This window comes from Bubalus kerabau, chromosome 15 (assembly GCF_029407905.1).
Source record: "Bubalus kerabau isolate K-KA32 ecotype Philippines breed swamp buffalo chromosome 15, PCC_UOA_SB_1v2, whole genome shotgun sequence".
Taxonomy (NCBI): domain Eukaryota; kingdom Metazoa; phylum Chordata; class Mammalia; order Artiodactyla; family Bovidae; genus Bubalus; species Bubalus kerabau.
Genome location: NC_073638.1, coordinates 52,978,106 through 52,997,684, shown reverse-complemented (window position 1 = coordinate 52,997,684; position 19,579 = coordinate 52,978,106). Strand labels below are relative to the sequence as shown.

Genomic DNA, 19,579 nt, shown 5'->3' with positions numbered 1-19,579 from the left:
GCAGAACCTGAGTCCAGTTTTGAGAAGAGTGAATCAGGAGCCTGGATTCTTATCCTGGTTCTGCTGGTTTCTCTCTGGACCTCAATCCGTATGGACAGCAAGGACAACAGTTTTGAAGGGGTTTTTTTTTTAAATATTTATTTATTTGGCTGCATCGGGTCTCAGTTGCAGCACTCAGGACCTCTGTAGCATCATGCAGGGTCTTTTGCTGTGGTTCAGACTCCTTTGTGTGGTTCTCAGACTCCAGAGCACATGGGCTCAGTAGTTGCGTCGTATGGGCTCAGTTGCTCTGCAGCATGTGGAATCTTAGTTCCCTGACCAAGGATCGAACCTGTGCCTCCTACCTTGCAAAGACCACTGGACCACCAGGGAAGTCCCAAAGGTGACAGTTTGGACTTTAGGGAACAAACTCAGGCCAGCAACCTCAGAGTAGGCTGAGTAGCGACTGAACACCTGAGTAGTGACTGGAGAACGGAAACCCAGAGCAGTCTTCCGTACAGGGTTCTGGCCCTGCCCAGGACCACAAGGACTAGAGGTGCAGCCTGCCCAGCTGGCACCCCTCCGAGCTCTTCCCCTGCATGGCATTACCAACCCTTCTCCTCACACTTGCCTCATTCCCTGCAATGCCTAGGCCCATTTCTGACCCTCCAGACTTGCTCCTTCAGGAAGCATTCCCTCCAAGTAAATTAAGGTGTGCACGTGCTCCCGGAGGTGAGGCAAGCGTGTGCTGCCCCATGAAGAAAGGGAGGCTTGAGGGGAATGGAGGGCACTCTGCCAGGAGTTGAGTCAAGGCATTTTCTGATGACCGCTTCTGTGTCCTCTAAGCCGTCTCCACTGCAGTCCTGGGAAGTGCTTGCCCCAGATGGTGGAACTGGTAACAGCCTTCCAGGATCAAGTTCATGTCCCTCCTGTAGCCCTGCATGTCCCTCAGTTCAAAGGATACTAATCCTCCAGACTCAGACATAGGCTCCCAGAGCCAGAATGAAGAAGAGAAGATGCAGGGAGGGATTTCAGTAATTTTTTATTTTGTTTTTTTTTGACTGTGCTGGATCTTTGTTGCTACATGTAGGCTTGCTCTCGTTGCAGTGAGAGGGGGCTGCTCTCTAGTTGCAGTGGACAGGTGTCTCCTTGCAGTGATTTCTCTTGTTGCGGAACACGGGCTCTAGGCAGGCAGGCTTCAGTGGTTTCAGCTTGCAGGCTCTGGAGAACAGGCTCAGTAGATGTGGCACGTGGGCTTAGTTGCCCTGCGGCATGTGGAGCAGTGATTGAACCTGTGACACTTTCATTGGCTGGTGGATTCCTAACCACTGGACCACCAGGGAAGTCCAGGGAGCTAGAATCGCCCACCTGGTGGTGGAGGCCGTGGGCACACCGCTGGAGCATGGCAGGGAATGCAATAGTTTAAAGACCACAGTCCAGCTGTGCCAGCTCTGGTGACCTCGTATCGCTTACCCTCTCTGAGCCTTGATTTTCTCATCTGTAAGATAGCTACATCACAAGGTGGTTGGGAGAACAAGTAAGACACTGGATAGAAGGCACAGGGCCTGACAGCTCAGTAATGGCGGCTGCTGGAAGCATTGGTCTTTCCACCCCAGGAGGTGGGAGAATGGCCTCGGCAGACCTAGGCAGCTGCTGACTCCTGGTGGCCGCTAGAGACTTCGACTGTCAGACTTGCTGAGTCCTCGAGTAAGAGAATTTAATCATTTAATAAACATCTCCTGAGGCTTTCTCTGTGCCTCTGAGGCCTGATCCCAGAGAGTGCTTTGCTCCCATCCTGGCCTCCTTCAAGAGCTCCCTGACTGAGACAGAGGGAGGCATACCCAAAGCAGGGAGGCATAGAGACGGAGGAGGCTCCTAGCCGGCCTGGCAGGTGAGGAAAGGCTCTCAGTGAGGGGATCCTAAAGGACAAATTTGAATTAGAGGCTGGGCAGGAAGAACATTCTGGGCAGAGAGAAAACCCTGTGTGAGACACACTGCAGAGCAGCAAGGAGGTGAAGATGCGGCCGAGGCCAGCAAGGCCACATCCTGCAGGTAAGGAGTTTCTCTGTGGGCAGTGGAGAACTTCAAAGGGCCGGATGTGTGACCAACATGCATCCTCAGAAAGTCATTCTGGCTGTGGCAAAAAGGGTCTAGGTTGGAGAGATAGCAGGTCTAGGAGAAGGTGGCCTGCAGTGGCAGCAGGAATGGAGAGTTAGACACAACAGCCCCAGGCCTTTGTGGCCAAGAAGATGTGGGGTGTGAGGGGAAGAGATGATGCCTAGGAGGCAGCTGGGTATGTCACCAGAGCCCAGGGGTGAGCTGGGATCAGCAGAGTGTAGATTTGGGTATGCAGTGTGCCAGGAACTTTACAAATACTAATACACTGAGTCCTTACAACAATCTTTGAGGTAGATATTACTGTTAGCCCCTTTTACAGAGGAGGAAACTAAGGCACAAAGACATGAAGGTAACTTGCTCAAAATCATTCAGCTACTAAACAATAGAGCAGAGATTCAAACCCAGACAGTCTAGCTGCAGAGTCCAGGCTCTTAGCTCTCTCCTGCCCATCCTGGAAATGGTTTTCCAAAACCCTGGGACTGGCAGCAGGACTCCCCAGGGAGGATTCTGTAAGGTAATAAATGGAGGAGGCCAAGAGTTGCAGAGTAAAGCCTTTGAATCTCAACTAAGCAGACCCCCAGAGGTCAGCCCCCATCACTCAGAGACAGGCGTCCCCTTCGACACCCAGTGACCAGCAGTGGCTGTCCTTCTGACCCTCCTCCATGCCCTCGGTTGGGGAAGAAAGTGGGGTGCCCAGGTTCCACTCTACTAAGTCTGCTCTAGAGGCTTGTCCTGTGGATTAAATCTGCTAAAGTAAGTGAAGGCCCTGGCCCAGCCCATGGCTGTCCTCCCTGACACACACGGAAGGTGTTCCCCACCCACTCCAGGGTCTGCCTCTGGGGCACGAACATGGCCCCAGTCTAAAGGCAGGCCTGGCATTCAGAGTACCTGACGTCACTCTGGTTTTTTAGGCTTCTTTCCACAGGGCCCCCTCCAGGCTGTCTCTCTTGCTCCTCTCAGAATTCACATGGTCCCTCCTCAGCCTCAGTCTACCCTGGGCACCTGAAGAGAGGGCCCAAGAACCAGGACTATCTTGGAGCACAGGAGAAATGTCCACGGCTCCAAAAGCCACTGCCCTTTGCTGCCTCTGGCCCTTTCTTCCTGCTGTCTCCTGATCAGACCGCTCCGCCCCGGCTCTGTATGGAAGGGACAGGAGCCAAGCCTGGGTCTCCATGTGCCTCCAGCCAGAGGCTTCTCCATTCTCTAAATGCTGAAGAGAAGCAAGCACATACCAGTTTAAATGCATTTTTTTCCCCCCACTTTTGCCAGGAAAGTGAAGAAACAGATAAAAAAACAAAATAATACTGTGATTCCCCCCACACACACACCAACTCACACCTTGTTTTTAAACCAACAGGCCAGGTCCTGCTAGGCCTTCTTACCCATTAAACACCCTGAGCCACCCCCACCCCGCTGCTAACCCTGAAGTGTCTGGGGCAGTGGGGAACTCCTCCGGCTTCAGGCTTCGGACTAGAGCCTCAGCTCAGGCAAGGAAGTCGTGGTGCTAGTGCCAGAGCACAACCTTCCTGGCCTGGTCCACGCTCACCACGTGGTTCCCAGAGTAGCACCAGGCCACGGCGTTGACAGCAGCGCTGAGGAGAGGGAGAGACAGGATTCAGGAGCGTCGGGAGCTGGCCCTGCCCCTCCTCACTGGACCTGGGCTGTGTGAGGGCCTCTCTGCGCCCATCGCCTCACTGTAAAGTGGGCTCTAAGGGCTGTGGTGGGAGTGGACCCAGGTGCACATGGGAAGACTGAACTGTGAAGGGCTCTGGGGGCAGGGATGGAAGGCATGGGACAAGGGCCGGGGACTCCAGATCCCAAGCATGTCAGGACCTGGGATCAGCTTAGCAGGACTGGCCGTGGGGCTGGGGTGGTGGTCAGTGGCCATGCTCACCTGTGGGGTCCCCGAAGGCTACTCTCTAGTTTCCCAGTGTCCACGTTCCAGATGTAAAGGGCTCCATCCCAGGACCCTGCTAGGGCATAGCTTCTGTCTGGGCTGCAGGAGCCACAGCAGAGCGAGAGAGAAGAGACCAGAGGTAAGGACATGGACATGCAGACACCCAAACAGACAGGACACACTCAGGCATGGGTGCTCTCACGGACACACCTGAACACGGCTTTGGTCCAGTCAGAACCGCACTTGAAACCATCAGCCCTGAGAATAGACAGGTCAGGATGGAGGGGGCTGCCACTTCCTGCCCTCAGCCCAAAACTTAACGAGCTTCCTCTCTGTCAAGGGCTTCAGCCCCTCAGCAGGCCCTGGTCCAGAGGGGCCTCCATGGAGGGCCCCCCGCCAACAGGCCTTTCACAGGCCCAACTGCCCCAGTCAAAGCCACAGGGCCGGCGGGCACAAGGCAGGTACCTGAACACCTGGCGGATGTTGCTGACACGCAGGTCGATGACCTTGAGTGTGTCATCTCGGGAACAGCTAAGCAGATGCAGCTGGTCGTGGCTGAGGCTCAGGGAGGTGACCCGGCCTTGCACAGGGATGACCTGGGTGCAGCGGGGCCCCCTGAGGAGCAGGAAAGGAGACGAGGATGAGGAGCAATCACCTTGACAAGGCTGCTCCTGACAGACCAACAAAAGTCCAGAGCCAGCCCTCAGGCCCCAAGGCTGACAACTAATCTCCCACCACAGCCAGCGCCTTCCAGCGGGAACTCACTTGAAGCCAGAGCCCCTGAAACCCTTGAGCCACTAAAATAAGTGCTGGGGGGAAAGCAATGAAAGTCTGTCTTTAAATATGTGAAAGGGAGAGCAAAGGGTTTCAAAGGCAATTGCTAAGAAGCAGCCTGAGGCAGGGCTGGCTCTAGCTCTGGTTCTAGTCTTAGCTACTTTTATAAACCATTCAAGCCTGACACTGGGCTCTTAGGTTCTTTTTGACTAAAAAGTGGTAACTGCATGGGAACTGTGGTGTTGGAGAAGATTCTTGAGAGTCCCTTGGACTCCAAGGAGATCCAACCAGTCCATCCAAAGGAGTTCAGTCCTGGGTGTTCATTGGAAGGACTGATGCTGAAGCTGAAACTCCAATACTTTGGCCACCTCATGTGAAGAGCTGACTCATTTGAAAAGACCCTGATGCTGGGAAAGATTGAGGGCAGGAGGAGAAGGGGACGACAGAGGATGAGATGGTTGGATGCCATCACCGATGCAATGGACATGGGTTTGGGTGAACTCGGGGAGTTGGTGATGGACAGGGAGGCCTGGCATGCTGCAGTTCATGGGGTCGCAAAGAGTCGGACACAACTGAGCAACTGAACTGAACTGAACATGGGACTCGGTTGGCAAGACCCAGCAGAGTATGGTGGTTGGACCAAGGGTCAATAAGGAGGCACGATTCTCCAGAGGCCACAAAGCCTTCAAGGGACCAAGCCTAGCACAGAGGCCACCAGAGCCTCACTTCCCCAAGGTACCCTCAGCTGCTCCATGGCCAGAAAAAGGAAGAAAACACAGGAGCCCTGTCCCCACCTCCCCTGCCCACAGCCTGCGCCTATCACCTGCTGTCCCAGAACCGGATCTTCTGGTCATTGTGACCACTAATGATGATATGGTCCCCACACACCACGTCATTACAGTAGGAAAGGACATTGATGGTCCTGGAACCTAAACCAAGGAGTAGAGAGAACCCTGGACTCAGAGAAGGATTGTGAGCCAGCCCACTGGACGTGCGGAGATGCTGAAGCCCAGAAGCCCCAGAGGTACAGTGTCCTCCCAGAACTAGAACCCAGGCCCCTGTTTTCCAGCCCAAAGCCTAAGGTCACCAAGAAACCAGGGAAAGCGTCACCAATGGAGGACAGAAGAGGAGCCTTCGGAGGTTTCATCCCAAATGCCTGTAAGTCTTGGAGCCCCTCCCAGAGATCAGGTTGCAGCCCCCCATGGCCCGGCCTGCAAGGGTCCTGGTGAGGGGAGAAGGGGAGGGCTGGGCCTCACAGTAGGCTCGGCAGAGGTCCCACTCCTTCACCGTTCGGTCCCGGCTCCCAGTCACCGCCTGGTGCCTCGTCAGCTTGAATTTGGCAGCCGTCACCTTGTCTGCGTGTCCAGATAGTGTCTCCTGCGCATCCCAGGGAAGTGTCAAGGGCATGGCCAAAACCCTGTCACCAACCCCTCCACCCGAGGCGTGACCCCTTTCCCCCAGGCTGCCTCCGCAGTCAGGCCTCACCTTGGACTGTGCCTCCCCAACCTTCCAGAGCTGGGCGGCCTTATTGTAAGTAGCTGCCAGTAGCTGGGAGCCCTGGGGAGAAGGGACAGGAAAGAAGAGATCCTGGGCCTGGCCAGAAAGCTGGAGTCGGGCCGCCTCAGCGCTTCCCCTGGCCCAGGTCACCCAGGCAGGCAGAGGAGAATCGAGGCCCAGGAGAAGGATTTATCCAGGCACCCTCTCAGGACACATGGCTCTAGGATACCCATGATGTTCCCCCAGAGCCCCACCTGCCCGGTGTGGAGACTCGGGGAGGGGCATCCCATGCCACCCAGGTCCTCTCACCGAGGGGTCAAAGTCCACACTGGTGATGCTGCCGCCAGCTCCTTCAAGGGTCTGGTTGGCCTTCAGGTGCCCTGGGGGGACCAGGGGAAGGAACAAGCGAAATGAAGTCACTAATCTCATGAAACGGAGGAGCCTGTACTGTGAGTGGGAAGATGAATCTCTCCCAAGTTAGAGGACAGAATTGCTGGGTCTGTTCTTGGGGGTCGGGGGACTCTAGCTAGAGGCTGCACCTTCCTGAACTGCCAGCAGGGGGCTGCAGGTCACCTCACAGATGTCCGGAGAGGACTAGAGAGAAGGGACTGTCCCTAGGTCACACAGCAAGCCAGGCCAGGCAGCTGGGGACTCGCCTCCTCCAGGAAGCCTCTAGGAGCCAGCGTTCGCTCCCCAGTGCACCCCCATCTTCAGAGCACAGAGCAGACAGCTAACACATGTCTCAGAACTGAGTTCTGAGAGCTCAGTGATGCTAGGTGGCCTGGTGGACCCAAGAGACCTGCTTAAGGGTCTATCCCCGTAGAATGTCCTGACATGGTATTCTCACCACCCCAACAGGGACCATCTGAGCTGAGCCCTGCCCACCATGCAGGCCTCGACTCCAGGAGGTGAGAGGCTCTGCCCTTCTTAGGAGCACTGAGCCCAGAACTCTTGCCAAGGGGTCATCTGGCCACTACCCACAAGGATGACCGGGTGAGGAAACACAAAGAGACCCAACACCTTTCCCAAGGAGCAAGCTGAGGGTGAGGTCTGGAGAGAAAGGACTGAGCTTGCCTGAGGGCAGCGACCCTCACCTCCCACGACATTCCAGAGGAGGATGAGGCGGTCAGCCCCTCCGGTGGCCAGGAGGCTGCTGTTGGGGCCAAAACGAACAGCACTGACCTCGGAGAGGTGGGCATCCTGTGAGGAAAAAGGGAGGTCAGTGCTCTTGGTCTTTGCCACACACGCCTCTTTGTGCACACTCACAGCCAGCTCTCTGTCACCAACCTTGCACACATGAGGTCTCTCTCTGAACTCTGAGTTTCAAACTTGGCCCCACGGGGGCTCATCACCCCTGAATGGACCCTGGTAGTAGCCTCCTCCCATGTTCCCAGTACTCCCCTACCTGGCCTCCTGTCTCTCCCTCTCATTATAAAATGCCGAAGGGCTCCCAGCACAAGCTGTGGGAGGAAAACTCCTGCTCCCACTGAAGGGCCCATCCTTGCTTCCCCAGCCTCCTGAGACTGCTCCTGGGACCGGCACTCCCATATCGTACCCCATGCACTTGGTCCAGCTCCTCCTTACCAGCACATCATGAGCTTGGGTGGGAAGTCGGGCGGTCACACACACGGGGATGCTCTGGTATCGCTGCTCAGGGGCTCCCCCGATTGAGTGGCCTCTTCTCTTCTTGAAACTGGGGGAGGGGGTCAGGAGGGCATTCAGCAAGGCCTTCTGAGAAGGAGAAGGCCCTTCAAGCTCTCCTGAAGCAACAGCAACAGGAAGCAGACACAGAAGGCGGCAGAACATGGCCAGCGGCACTGAGACAAGTACAGAGGCAGGATGGGGTTGGTGGATCCTGAGAAACCTCGGAGCACTGCTTGGTTGGTACTGTGACCCTGAACGAAGCCCTGACATTTCTGAGCCTGTTTCCCAAATGAGCGGTAGTTCCTGTCTGGCCTCACCTTGGAGCCCTTGGTCCCTTGTGAGGACCCTGGATGAAGGACAGAGCCCAGAAGACAGCCAGGCAGGGGCTAGGAATGAGGCCATGCACCCAGCTCCTGCCTCTGGGGCTCAGCAGAGACACACACACACAGTGCTGGGCAGAGTATGGAAGGACAGACCAGGACTCATACACAGCCCAGGCCTGGGCTCCAGGAGTCTGACACAGGCATCCAAGGCACCCAACACCTTCACACACACAGCGCTGCACACACACTTACTCCAGAAGCCCCTTCACTACATCCACACAGCGGGACATCGTCAGGGAGGTGGCAGAGGCTGACCTGGGGCAGAATCGAGAGAGATGTTTAAGGGACTGGCCGGTGGGTGTGTGGACCGCAGTCATTCATCCCTACACTCTTGAGCCAGAACAAGAACTTACTCCTCCAATGCCAGGAGAGCACGGTGACCCAGAGAAGTCCCAGGAAGGTGGAGGAGGGCAGGGATTTGGAATGAAGTCTCCCAGTTTCACCATGATAGGTAAAAACTGCCTCACCACCCAGGTGCCCCCCAACAAAAGTTCATGGGAGGCTGAGCTGGGACCTGTGGGGTAGGATGAAGGTGCCCCCAACCTGAGATAGCACAAGGCTGGGGACAGGGGTGTGGGGAAACCTAGATCCCAGAAATACCCAGGAAAGCATGTGTCCTGAGATGACATGGCCCACCAGGCTGCCAAGGCTTTGGGGACCAGCATCTCATGCCCCTCCCCAGGGTTCCTTCACCACCCTGAGGCCTGGACACCAGCCACCTGCAAGAAAGGGCTAGAGGAGGGGGGCAGTTTCAATGCCAGGCAAATCAAGATAGATGGGGGAGAGGGAGGGAGGGGCACCCAAGGACTGAAGCCTCAATCGGGTCCCACCCATGTGAGTTCACATCTACACATGCTTCACATGCATTCAGGTACGCTCACCTAAGTCTGTACAAATACATGCTCTGATGTCCCCATGTGTGTACACACATGCTTGTGACAGCTGAGCCTTGGGCCTTGCCCACAAGCTCCCTCCTGTCACCCTCTTTCACCAACCTGTCGTCCCAGCCCCAGAGCTCTGGTCTTAGGGAGGAGGAAAAAGGAGAGGACAAAGGTTGGAGTCCCTGGCGTGGCACTGACCCCAAAGGGCTCCAGGTACTGAAGTTTCAGCTGCCCTGGGGTCCAAGAGTACCCCAGTCTCTGCGCAAAGCCCTCTCAACCCAAAGGCTGGCCCAAGGTCCTTTAGGAAGACTGGAGGGGCCCAGCTCAGAGCTCGGGTAGTCCTCACCTTAGAAAGATTGGAGGGGGCCAGCTCAGAGCGCTGGGACAGTCCTCACCTGAAGGGCCGCTTCCATTTCTCACCAGCCTCACTCTCCAGGGACCCTGGCTTAGCCAGGACCAGAGTTTCTGCTTCCTCTCTGATCCCATCGCCTAGTGTGTCTGGGCTCCTGGGAGAGAGAATGAAGCTTAGGACGGCTAAGAGACCAGGCCAGCCGCTCCGTGCCCCTGGGCCCTACTCGGTGAGGACTGGCATCCCCAGAGAAGAGGGTCAGTGCGGGAGCGTGTGTGGTGGGCGCAGATGCTGGCTCCTATGACCACCTGTCTCCGCACGTGTCCTGGGCTCAGTCTTCCTGGGGGCTTTGGCACCGTGACTGTGCACACTTGTGGTCAGGTGCACAGATGGCTGCAGGCAGGTGGGGTCAGGGTAGAACAGCAGCGGCGGGGGGGCGGGGGAAGGGCACTGCAGAGCCCCCAGCGGAGGCTCGTCAGACAGGTCCCCGGCGCATCCCCGTTCTTACTCGCTTATGCTCACTGTCCGCTTGGCTGCCTTCTTCAGCTCCTGGGACACCCGCGCTTGCTTGGCCCTGGGATAGAAAAGCCTCGAGTCGGGTGGTTCCCGTGTCGGAACAGGGGGGTCGGGCCCCTCCCTACCAGGACAGCTCGCCTCCCAGACTGACCCCCGGGGCGCTCTCACCTTTCCCTGCGCTCATTGCGTAGGTTGCGCTCGGCGGCGGCGCGCGCCTTGCGCTGCACCAGCCGCTCCAGTAGGTCGCGCGCCTCCTCCTCGAGCCTGCGCAGAGCCGCCTCTTGGTGCCCGACGCGCGCCCGCAGCGCCTCGTAAGCCGCCCGCTGCTCCTCATTCAGCGCGCGCCGCGCGCGCACCTGTCCGGCCTTCTTCGCTCGAACCTCCTCCAGCTGCTCCACGCGGGCCTTCAGAGCTGCCAGCCTAGAGGACCGGGAGCATCTCCGTCACCACCCTGGGGGAACCGGTCTGAGAGCTGAGACAGACTTGCTCCTGGCCACGCGGCCAGCGCGGAGGCTAAGCCACGTCTCCCTCGAAGTCCTGCAGCTCCCGGCCTCTGCGACCAGCCACAGGCCTAGGGGGCGTTACGCTGTCGGGCCCCTCTGGAGACCCGCGGGGTGACCCCGTGCCCCCCACCCCGGCAGTGATGGCCTGGAGCCTCCCCGAGGTGCGCCCCTCCCGCGCCTCACCTGCTCTGCCGCTCCTCCAGCTGCGACTCCAAAGTGCCCAGGGTCGCGCTCTTCTCCACCACCTGGTAGGCCATCTGCAGCGGCGGAGGCGCGGGACAGGTAGGCATGGGCGCCTCTGGGCAGAGCCTCCAGCCCCTCTCCAGCGGGAGAGACTGGTAGGACGGGGTGTGCCTCTCTTCCCACCCGCCCCCTAGCTCAGCAGAAAGCTGAGAAGCAGACAGCTAAGGCATGAAGCACAGGAATACACTGCTGTTTCAGGGATCAAAGGAAGGGCCTTAGGCTCTGGAGCCTAACACCTGAGTTTCACTCCTTGCATCGCCACTTTTCTCTGTGACCCGCGGTAGTGATTTAACGGCTCTGAACCTGTCCAACGCGAATAGCAGTGCTTACCTCGTAGGGTAACACTGAATTACTATAAGGAATAGTATTTCAAATAATGGTGACTGGTTATGTAGCACTCAACATGTGCTGGGTCTTGTTCTGAGCACTCTACAGTACCAACTCTTTTATAATCTGCTAGTTACTGCCATTCTCCCCAGTTTACAGATGAGGACATTGATGCTTCTCTAGTTAAGTGTCTTGCCCAAAGTCATACAGCTAAGTGGCAGAACTGATATCTGAACCCAGGCCACCTAACATGCTCCAAGTAAAGGGCTGCAAGTGTTCAAGGGATGTGTGTTCTGTTCCCCACCTCTCCAAGCCTTGGCTTACCAAGCATAAGTCCCAGAGAGCAACAAGATGCTCTGAGCAGAGGCACGCAGGCTAAGAACAGGAATGGACTGTGCGAGCCACAGGGCCCAGACTGAATACTGGAGCTGCCCCCCAGCCCCAGAGTCGGGGGAGGGTCATCTCATCTGTCCCCCGCCTTACTGAACCGTCCATCCAAGAGCCAAGAGCTGGGGAAAGCACAGAGCTGAAGGGTCAGTGAGAGAGACAGATGCTTAGAGAAGCAGTGCCCAGCGCGGTGGCAAGAGGAACATGAAAGCACTGAAGCTGGGGGCTCTTGCTACTAACCCGTCCCTGCACTCTTCCTCGCGTGGGCCTGGTGCGAGGCGGACTGAGGAGCAAGGCTGGTGTCTGCCTGCACTGACTCCCTGTGAGTGGGCTGGGGTAGGGGCCTTGCACATTCAGGGTCTATAACTGGCCCAGGTTTTTTCTTTTTTAATATTTATTTAGATGTGCCAGGTCTTAGCTGCAGCACATGAGATCTCAGTTTCGGCATACAGGATCTAGTTCCCTGAACAAGAATTGAACCTGCACCCCCTGCATTAGGAGGCATGGAGTCTTAGCCACTGGACCACCAGGGAAGCCCCTGGCCCAGTTTATAACATTTATAATTCCTTCCACCATTAAACAATCTGACCATTGCTTCTGTTTCCTCACCTATCATATACTTTCATTGATGTTTTGGGATTCAGTATTTTTTGATGCTTTTCAAAATCCAAATAATAGAGGTGGAAAACAGATTAGTGGTTAGGAGTTAGGGATTGTCCGAGGAGAGGGCTGAGTTGTGACTAAAACAGGGTGGTCATGAACTTGTGCTGTATCCTGATGGGCACACAGATCTACACAGGTGGCAAAATGACAAAGAGCTGTACACACTTCATCCTAACATCTGTTCCCTGACTGTGTGCTCCAGTCAGGCTAAGGTGTAACCGCTGGGAGGCACTGGGTAAATGGCTGCACAGGACCTCTCTGTGCTGTCTTTGCAACTTCCGGTGGATCTAAAATTACTTCAGTAAAAAGTTAAAATGATAACACATGTTTGTTGTGATATGTGAAACAGGACTAAGAATTAAAGAAAAAGTCTTTCCTTGTCCCTTGGCATATCCAATGGGAACTGACTGGTTTGTGGCTGAGGATGTCATGAGGAGGCAGTGCTGAGGACAAGGGGTGCCTGGAAGTATCCCAGACAAGGGGACCAGGAGCTCAGGACAAGAGAGGGGCAGGAAATGCAACCTGAGGCTGGAGAACCCAACTGGGGAGCCAGGCTAAGCTTTGGAGAATAGGCACCAAACTGATAATGGGGAGAGTGGCGAAAGGGGCTTTTACTTTTTTACTCTATGGACTTCTGTTCTCTTGAAATGTCACAACAAGCATGTATTTGTGTATTACTTGTCTTTTTTAATAGAGATCGTTGTTTATTATAAAAAATATATCACTCTGAGTACTGAATGGAGAAAGGAGGGGGTGCCAAAAGAGGAGTTATCCAGAGAGTAATGAGAATAACTTGGACCAGGTCAGATGGGGTACAGGAAGTGGAAGTTGATGGATTTGGAGGCAGGATCCATGAGCTGGTGACTAGCTCAGGATGGATGGAAGGTTGCAATGGATGGAAAGGCAGCGGTGACCCTGGGTTTCCTGACTGATAACTACCAATGGAGGGGGGAATGATCTACCTCGTTTTCTTAAGTATCCTTTAAAAAAAACAAAACAAAACTATTTAGGTGTGTCTTTGTTGTGGCATGTGGGATCTAATTCCCTGACCAGGGATCAAACCCAGGCCCCTTGCATTGGGAGTGTGGAGTTTTAGCCACTGGACCATCAGGGAAGTCCCATTGTTGTTGTTCAGTCACTAAGTCATGTCCGACTCTTTGTGACCGCATGAACTGCAGCACGCCAGGCTTCCCTGTCCTTCATTATCTCCCTGAGTTTGCTCAAACTCATGTCCACTGAGTCAGTGATGCCATCCAACCATCTCATCCTCTGTCGCCCCCTTCTTCTCTTGCCCTCAATCTTTCCCAGTATCAGGGTCTTTCCCAGTGAGTTGGCTCTTTGCATCAGATGGCCAAAGTATCTACCTCATTTATCACCTGCTGCTGCTGCTGCTAAGTCACTTTAGTCATGTCCGACTCTGTGCGGCCCCATGGACGGCAGCCCACCAGGCTCCCCTGTCCCTGGGATTCTCCAGGCAAGAATACTGGAGTGGGTTGCCATTTCCTTCTCCAATGCATGAAAGGGAAAAGTGAAAGTGAAGTTGTTCAGTTGTGTCCAACTCTTAGCGACCCCATGGACTGCAGCCTACCAGGCTCCTCCATCCATGGGATTTTCCAGGCAAGAGTACTGGAGTGGGGTGCCATTGCCTTCTCTGCATTTATCACCTAGTCTATAAATATTCATCAGCATGGACTGTGGAGACAGGCCCCAGAGATATAATGGACAAAGCAAAGACAGCTCAATCCTTGGGGTGCTCACAGCCCAGAAAGGGGCTCAGATGTTTGAGAATCACCTCTCAAATGTGGCTGCAACTACAGTAGGGGCTCTGAGGGAGGGGCTCTCCCTGGGTTCATAGTCCCAGCTGGACATTAGTTGAGCAAGTGACCTGGCAATCCTTCAAGCTAGGCTTCAGCAGTATGTGAACCGAGAACTTCCAGATCTACAAGCTCGGTTTAGAAAAGATGGAGGAACCAGAGATCAAATTGCCAACATTCACTGGATCATAGAGAAAGCAAGGAAATTCCATAAAGACATCTATCTCTGCTTCATTGACTACCCTAAAGCCTTTGATTGTATGGATCACAATAAACTGTGGAAAATTCTTAAAGAGATGGGAATACCAGACCACCTTATCTGCCTCCTGAGAAAACCTGTATGTGGGTCAAGAAGCAACAGTTAGAACCAGATATGGAACAATGGACTGGTTACAAATTGGGAAACAGGTATGTGAAGACTGTATATTGTCACCCTGCTTACTTAACTTTTATGCAGAGTACATCATGTGAAATGCCAGGCTCGATGAAGCACAAGATGGAATCATAAGATTGCCAGGAGAAATATCAACAACTTGAGATATACAGATGATACCACCCTAAAGGCAGAAAGTGAAGAGGAACTAAAGAGCTTCTTGACGAAGGTGAAAGAGGAAAGTGAAAAGGCTGGCTTAAAACTCAACATTCAAAAAATGAAGATCATGGCATCTGGTCCCATCACTTCATGGGGAAACAATGGAAACAATGACAGATTTTATTTTCTTGGGCTCCAAAATCACTGCAGATGGTGACTGCAGCCATGAAATTAAAAGATGCTTGCTTGCTGGAAGGAAAGCTATGACAAACCTAGACAGTGTATTAAAAAGCAGACATCTGTTGATGTGTGGCAGAAACTAACACAATATTGTAAAGCAATTATCCATCAATTAAAAATAAATATTTTTTTAAGTAAAAAAAAAAAAATGCAGAGACATCACTTTGCCAATGAAGGTCCATATAGGCAAAGCTATGGTTTTTCTAGTAGTCATGTATGGATGTAAAATTTGGACCATAAAGAAGGCTGGGCACCAAAGAATTGATGCTTTTGAATTGTAGTGTTGGAGAAGACTCTTGAGAGTCCCTTGGACTGCAAGGAGATCAAACCAGTTGATCCAAAGGGAAAAAAAACCCTAAATATTCATTGGAAGGACTGATGCTGAAGCTGACACTCCAATACTTCGGTCACCTGATGCAAAGAGCTAACTCATTGGAAAAGTCCCTGATGCTGGGAAAGACTGAGGGCAGGAGAAGAGGATGACAGAAGATGAGATGGTTGGATGGTATCAATAACTCAATGGACTTGAGTTTGAGCAAAAGCTGGGAGATAGCAAAGGACAGGGAAGCCTGGTGTGCTGCAGTCCATGGGGTTGCAAAGAGTTGGACACAGCTTAGTGACTGAACAACAACATCTAGGTAAGTATTTAATGGCTCCTCAGCCTCATCCAGTGGACTAGAAGGTTCAAGGGGCCAGGTCTTGTTTACTGCTGCGCTGCCTGTGCCTTGAATATAGTACTTGTCAATAAATATTTGTTGACAGAATAAATGGAGATCAAAGAAAGCAGATTCGTGTAGGAGAGAGTTCAGATCCTGGCTCTACCTCTCAAAGCCTCTGCTTCCTCTGAAACCATAAAGTAGAGGATTAGCTGAAGTAACACTTAACCCAGTATCATCAACGTGGTGTTGACCATATTATTACAGAGGCGACGATGAGTCTGGTTTTAGATATGAAGTCCAAAAAGCAGCTGAGAAAAAGTCTGGAGCTCCTAAGAGAAACCTGAGCTAGAGATGGATCTGGGAGTTAGCAAACACAGAAAGTCCACGAGAGTCAGTAAACCCACGCAAGTTCTAAAGAACACCCACATCTACAGGGAGGGGGATAAAGAGGAGGGAAAGTAGCTTCCCGAAAAGGAAGTTCAGAAGCAACAAAAGCCAAGAGACACCATGGCAGCAGGAGAGGTGGGGGGGGTGGTGCTCAGTGTCAGGTAGAGGTAGCACACCCCGCCATGGAGGTGGACCACCTTATTTTCAGTCTGCAAATGTGTATTGAGCGTCAGCTGGTGCTGGGCCCCACGGTTTGCAGGGCAAGTGATGAGCAGAGCAGGCTGAACCATCCAAAGGGAACAGAGGCTGCCTGTTTCCTGCACACCTCACACTCCTCCCCAAGCTCTCACCTCACTTCCTCCAGCTGCTGTTGGAGCCCACTTCATCCTAGGCTGCCAGGGCCAAGCTTGAGAGCACTCTGAGCCTTGTCTGGTCTCAAGGCATTGGACTTGGGGAATCTACCTCACTTGCTGGCTCCCTTGGACCACATCTCCCAGCCTCAAAGTTCTGGATCCTGGGCCCACCCCATTCTCTCTCAGACCCCTGCCCCGCCTACCTCTCCACACACCAGCCGGAGCCCCTCCGCCTCCTCTTGCCACTTCACCCTCAGAGCTGCTGGTGATAAGCCTTGGTCTGACTCCTTCTCCCTGCCAACAAATCAGAGCGGTGTTCGTTTTCCCACCGTTCATCCAGAGGATGCGTGTGAAAAGTCTGAAGCCAGAGCTATGCATTTTCTCCTGAGGAAGGTGGGAGCCCAAAAGTCAGCAGATGAAAGATTAAATCTCCAGGAACTGGAGCTGCCCATGACTCCTCTGCTCTGGGCTTGCCCCAGAGTTCCCCTGCCAGGACCCCTCTCAAGAAGCATCTCCCAACTCTGAGCCCCAGCCCATCCCTGGTTCTCATTTTCACTCCTTCTTTGAAATAAGTGGCATCATGTACTTTCTGTAGGCATCAGGTGAGGAGCAGGCAAACAGAAAGACAGATGTGCAGAGGGGCTGAGGGGGAGGGGTGGGATAAAGGCAGAGAGATGAACTGAGAAGGACATTCTAAGCAGCTGGCCTGGGGGAAGGCTCAAGAGCCTGCCTCCCCCTCCCCTGGGCAGCAGCCAAGGGCCAATGAGGTGCCAGGGAGAGAATGAACCCAGCAGAGGTGGTGGGGGCAGGGCCTGGGCACAGGAAGCCCATTGTGACAACAGACACAAACACTCACCAGGGACCCTGGTGGACAGAGGGAGTGACATCGTCTGGCTCTGGCTGCAGCTCCTCTGAGAATCGGGCCAGGAGCTCAGCTTTCTCCAGGAGGCGGTTATCTAGGGGTGCAAAAGGGTGAGCCTGGAGCAGAGATGGACACTTTCCAGCAGACTCCAGGCAGACAAGTTACCTCTCTGGCTGGGAGGGCTGCAGGAGTCTAGTGATGCAGAAGGGGGAGCCACTGGCAGGCTGGGCTCTGCCTTGCCTGCAGGGGATGAGTATAGCTCCATCAGGACCTCCAGCCCTTGCACAGCCTCCTAAGAGCATAACCCCCAGACCCTCCCAGGAGAAGACCTGCTCTCCCAGGGACAGAGAAGGACAACCATTAGGGGAAAGGAGATAGCTGGCCAATGCCTGCTGAGGGTCTCGAGGGAAGGAAGGGGCCAGGGATTGATTCAACCTCCCCCAAGGCAGGGCCTGGCCCTAGAGTGATGAAACAAACTAAGCTCCACTAGCCTGTGGCCTTTGGCAAGAAACTTCCCTTCCAGGAACTCTAACTTTCTGTAGCAGTACTAAAAAACAGTCCTGACTTCCCCTGGGTTGTTTTAAGTTTCCCCTCAGGCCAGAACAGAAAGTTCTTGAGTTTGGTAGTTTCTGTTACAGACCCTGGAATACAGCCCCTCCACCCCATCCCTGGTCATTTCCTCTTTTCTCATCAGTTTCAGGGTGGGGTAGAGGTGAGGACCAGGCCTGACTCCTCAGCCCCTTTCCCTCTCCCTGTTCCCTACTGGTCACCTAGGTCAATCACCTAGGTTGCTGGATCACCTAGGTTGCTGGCCTTGTTCTCACACAAAACCCCACCCCAAGCCCCAGGGCATTGTTCTGGCCCCACTAGCAAATCTAAAGAGGATGCCATTTTGCCCACTTTATGAGTGAGAAATCTGAGGTTTAGGGTTAAGATTTGTCCAAGACCACAAAGAAGACTGGACCTGCAATGTCTCTGAGTTCAGCCCTCCAGGATCACTCCACTCCCACAGATTTGCAGCTCCCAGTGGGTCGGTGGGGGTGACTTCTCTCTCATATTGGAAGGTTCCATTGTCCATTAGAGCAGTGGAGAAGTGAGGCTGCCTACAGGTAGAGGGCTGGCCTCACATCCCCAGAGAGGACCAACAGCTTGGAAGGTTGCAAAGAAGTGTCCCAGGACAAGAGCAATAAGTTCAGTTGTGAGGCTGGGGGAGATGGTTAAGCAGCAGCCAAGATTAGGACCAGTGTTGGAGCTGGAGGGACTGTGGTTAGACTTTGAACCTGAGATTGAGACATACAATCTCAGATAACCAGAGGTGCACACACAGATGCACACCTGCTCATCCTGGCTTGAACTGCCACACCCCTTCCTGACCAGCTCCCCAGAAACAACTCTCAGAATCTGACTTCCCCAGGCTCAGCCACCTCCCTCTGCAGCCTGGAGCCCCTACTTCCCCCTCAGGCTGGGGTTGCTTGGGCACCGAGATGCTCCAAAAACCTGAACCAGGATCACCTGTCTGTGGCGAAGCCTCGGACTCTGAGCTCCCTCTCTAGAGATTCAGAGTTTTGAAGTAGCTGTTCTGGCCAATTCCGAGATCTTTCACTGTGCTTATGGGGACCAAATGGACTGATAGGTCCTGGGGACTTCCCAGAAAGGGGAAGGCTAAGAGACCCTAAAAATCCAACACTCGCTTATGAACCCGTGCATAGGAAGCCCAGCCCATCCCAGGCCCTGAGGGGCGAGAAAGAGCGGGAGAACCAGGAGGGAGCTCGGTCCAGGAGAAGGGGGTTCTCCGCAGAGCCTGGATCGGAAAAGGTAGGAACGCTGGCTAGTCGGAGATGGGGCGTAATAGATAGAGGGGCCAGAAGGCCCCAGGCTTCGGAGGCGACCAGGCATCGGTGCACTTGAGTCACAACCGGAAGAGCCAGCCAAACCCTCTCCCCGGGCCGGAGCCCCATCCCCTCGACGGTCCCCGGGCGCAGTGCACTCACAGGCCGGCACCAGCTCCAGGAATAGGGCCTTTTGCGTTCGATCCCGCTGTCGAAGCTGCCGCACGATGTGGCGCTTCCAGCGGGCGGCGGGGGCGCCGGGGGCGCCGGGCCCCTCCATGGCCGCCCTCTCCGGCCAGCACCGCGCGCGGTTCTAGTCTAGGGAGGCGCGGCCGGGCAGGGGCGGGGCCCCGAGGGGACTCCGTGACGTCAGGGGGCGGGCCGCGGCGGGGAATCCCCGGATTGTACCAAGTGCGGTCTTGGGGGGAGAACGGAACGAAACCGGCAGGGAACCGCCGACGGGGTCTAGACCACCAGGAGTCCACAAAAAGTCTCACCTCTCCGAGGGCTCCTATGGCAGTCGGAGCTGTGAGCGAGGACCGAGATCGGAGCCTCTGAGACGGCTTCCCTCTCCTGTTGGCGCGCTCCGCAGGCGGGGCCTCTGGGGGGGCGGGGCCTGTTTCCTTAACCCCACCGCTCCCGGACCGAAGTCAACAATAACAGACACTCTGGACCAGGCAGTGCACTAAACTGGGGACCTGGAGATCCCCTCACACCCGGACCCTCCTCTCGAGGCGCTCAA

The 19,579-nt window shown here is 54.7% G+C and overlaps 1 protein-coding gene across 5 annotated transcripts; it reads right to left on the bottom strand.

Annotated features, from left to right (window-relative positions):
• Positions 1 to 793: 793 nt before the first annotated feature.
• Positions 794 to 19,142, bottom strand: ATG16L2 (autophagy related 16 like 2). 5 transcript variants are annotated; one of them, XR_008703078.1, is made up of 19 exons: positions 19,000 to 19,142; positions 17,003 to 17,102; positions 16,350 to 16,440; positions 10,725 to 10,798; positions 10,207 to 10,458; positions 10,031 to 10,096; positions 9,569 to 9,679; positions 8,485 to 8,547; positions 7,850 to 7,958; positions 7,360 to 7,465; positions 6,575 to 6,645; positions 6,254 to 6,325; positions 6,025 to 6,145; positions 5,592 to 5,697; positions 4,460 to 4,609; positions 4,205 to 4,252; positions 3,992 to 4,093; positions 3,519 to 3,689; positions 800 to 1,200 (listed from the first exon to the last, which is right to left on the bottom strand). XR_008703078.1 is itself a non-coding variant. In XM_055549008.1 (18 exons), the coding sequence occupies exons 1-18, from the start codon at positions 19,115 to 19,117 to the stop codon at positions 3,602 to 3,604; spliced, it is 1,848 nt and encodes a 615-aa protein (XP_055404983.1). In that variant the 5' UTR covers positions 19,118 to 19,142; the 3' UTR covers positions 795 to 3,601. The 5 variants fall into 5 exon arrangements, 4 of the variants coding, with proteins under 4 accessions (XP_055404984.1, XP_055404986.1, XP_055404983.1 ...); XM_055549008.1 differs by having other exon boundaries at positions 795 to 3,689; XM_055549009.1 differs by lacking the exon at positions 4,205 to 4,252 and having other exon boundaries at positions 794 to 3,689.
• Between the last annotated feature and the right edge of the window lie 437 nt (positions 19,143 to 19,579).

What these genes read in the sequence shown, in the direction of transcription:
- ATG16L2 (XM_055549008.1), bottom strand. Translation starts at nt 19,117, where the DNA reads ATGGAGGGGCCCGGCGCCCCCGGCGCCCCCGCCGCCCGCTGGAAGCGC. An exon ending in TCTGTCCACCAGGGTCCCTG is followed by an intron (nt 16,441 to 17,002) that starts GTGAGTGTTTGT and finishes ATTTGTTGGCAG; the next exon opens with GGAGAAGGAGTCAGACCAAG. An exon ending in AGCCTTCGGGGACCCCACAG is followed by an intron (nt 3,690 to 3,991) that starts GTGAGCATGGCC and finishes CCCTCTCCTCAG; the next exon opens with CGCTGCTGTCAACGCCGTGG.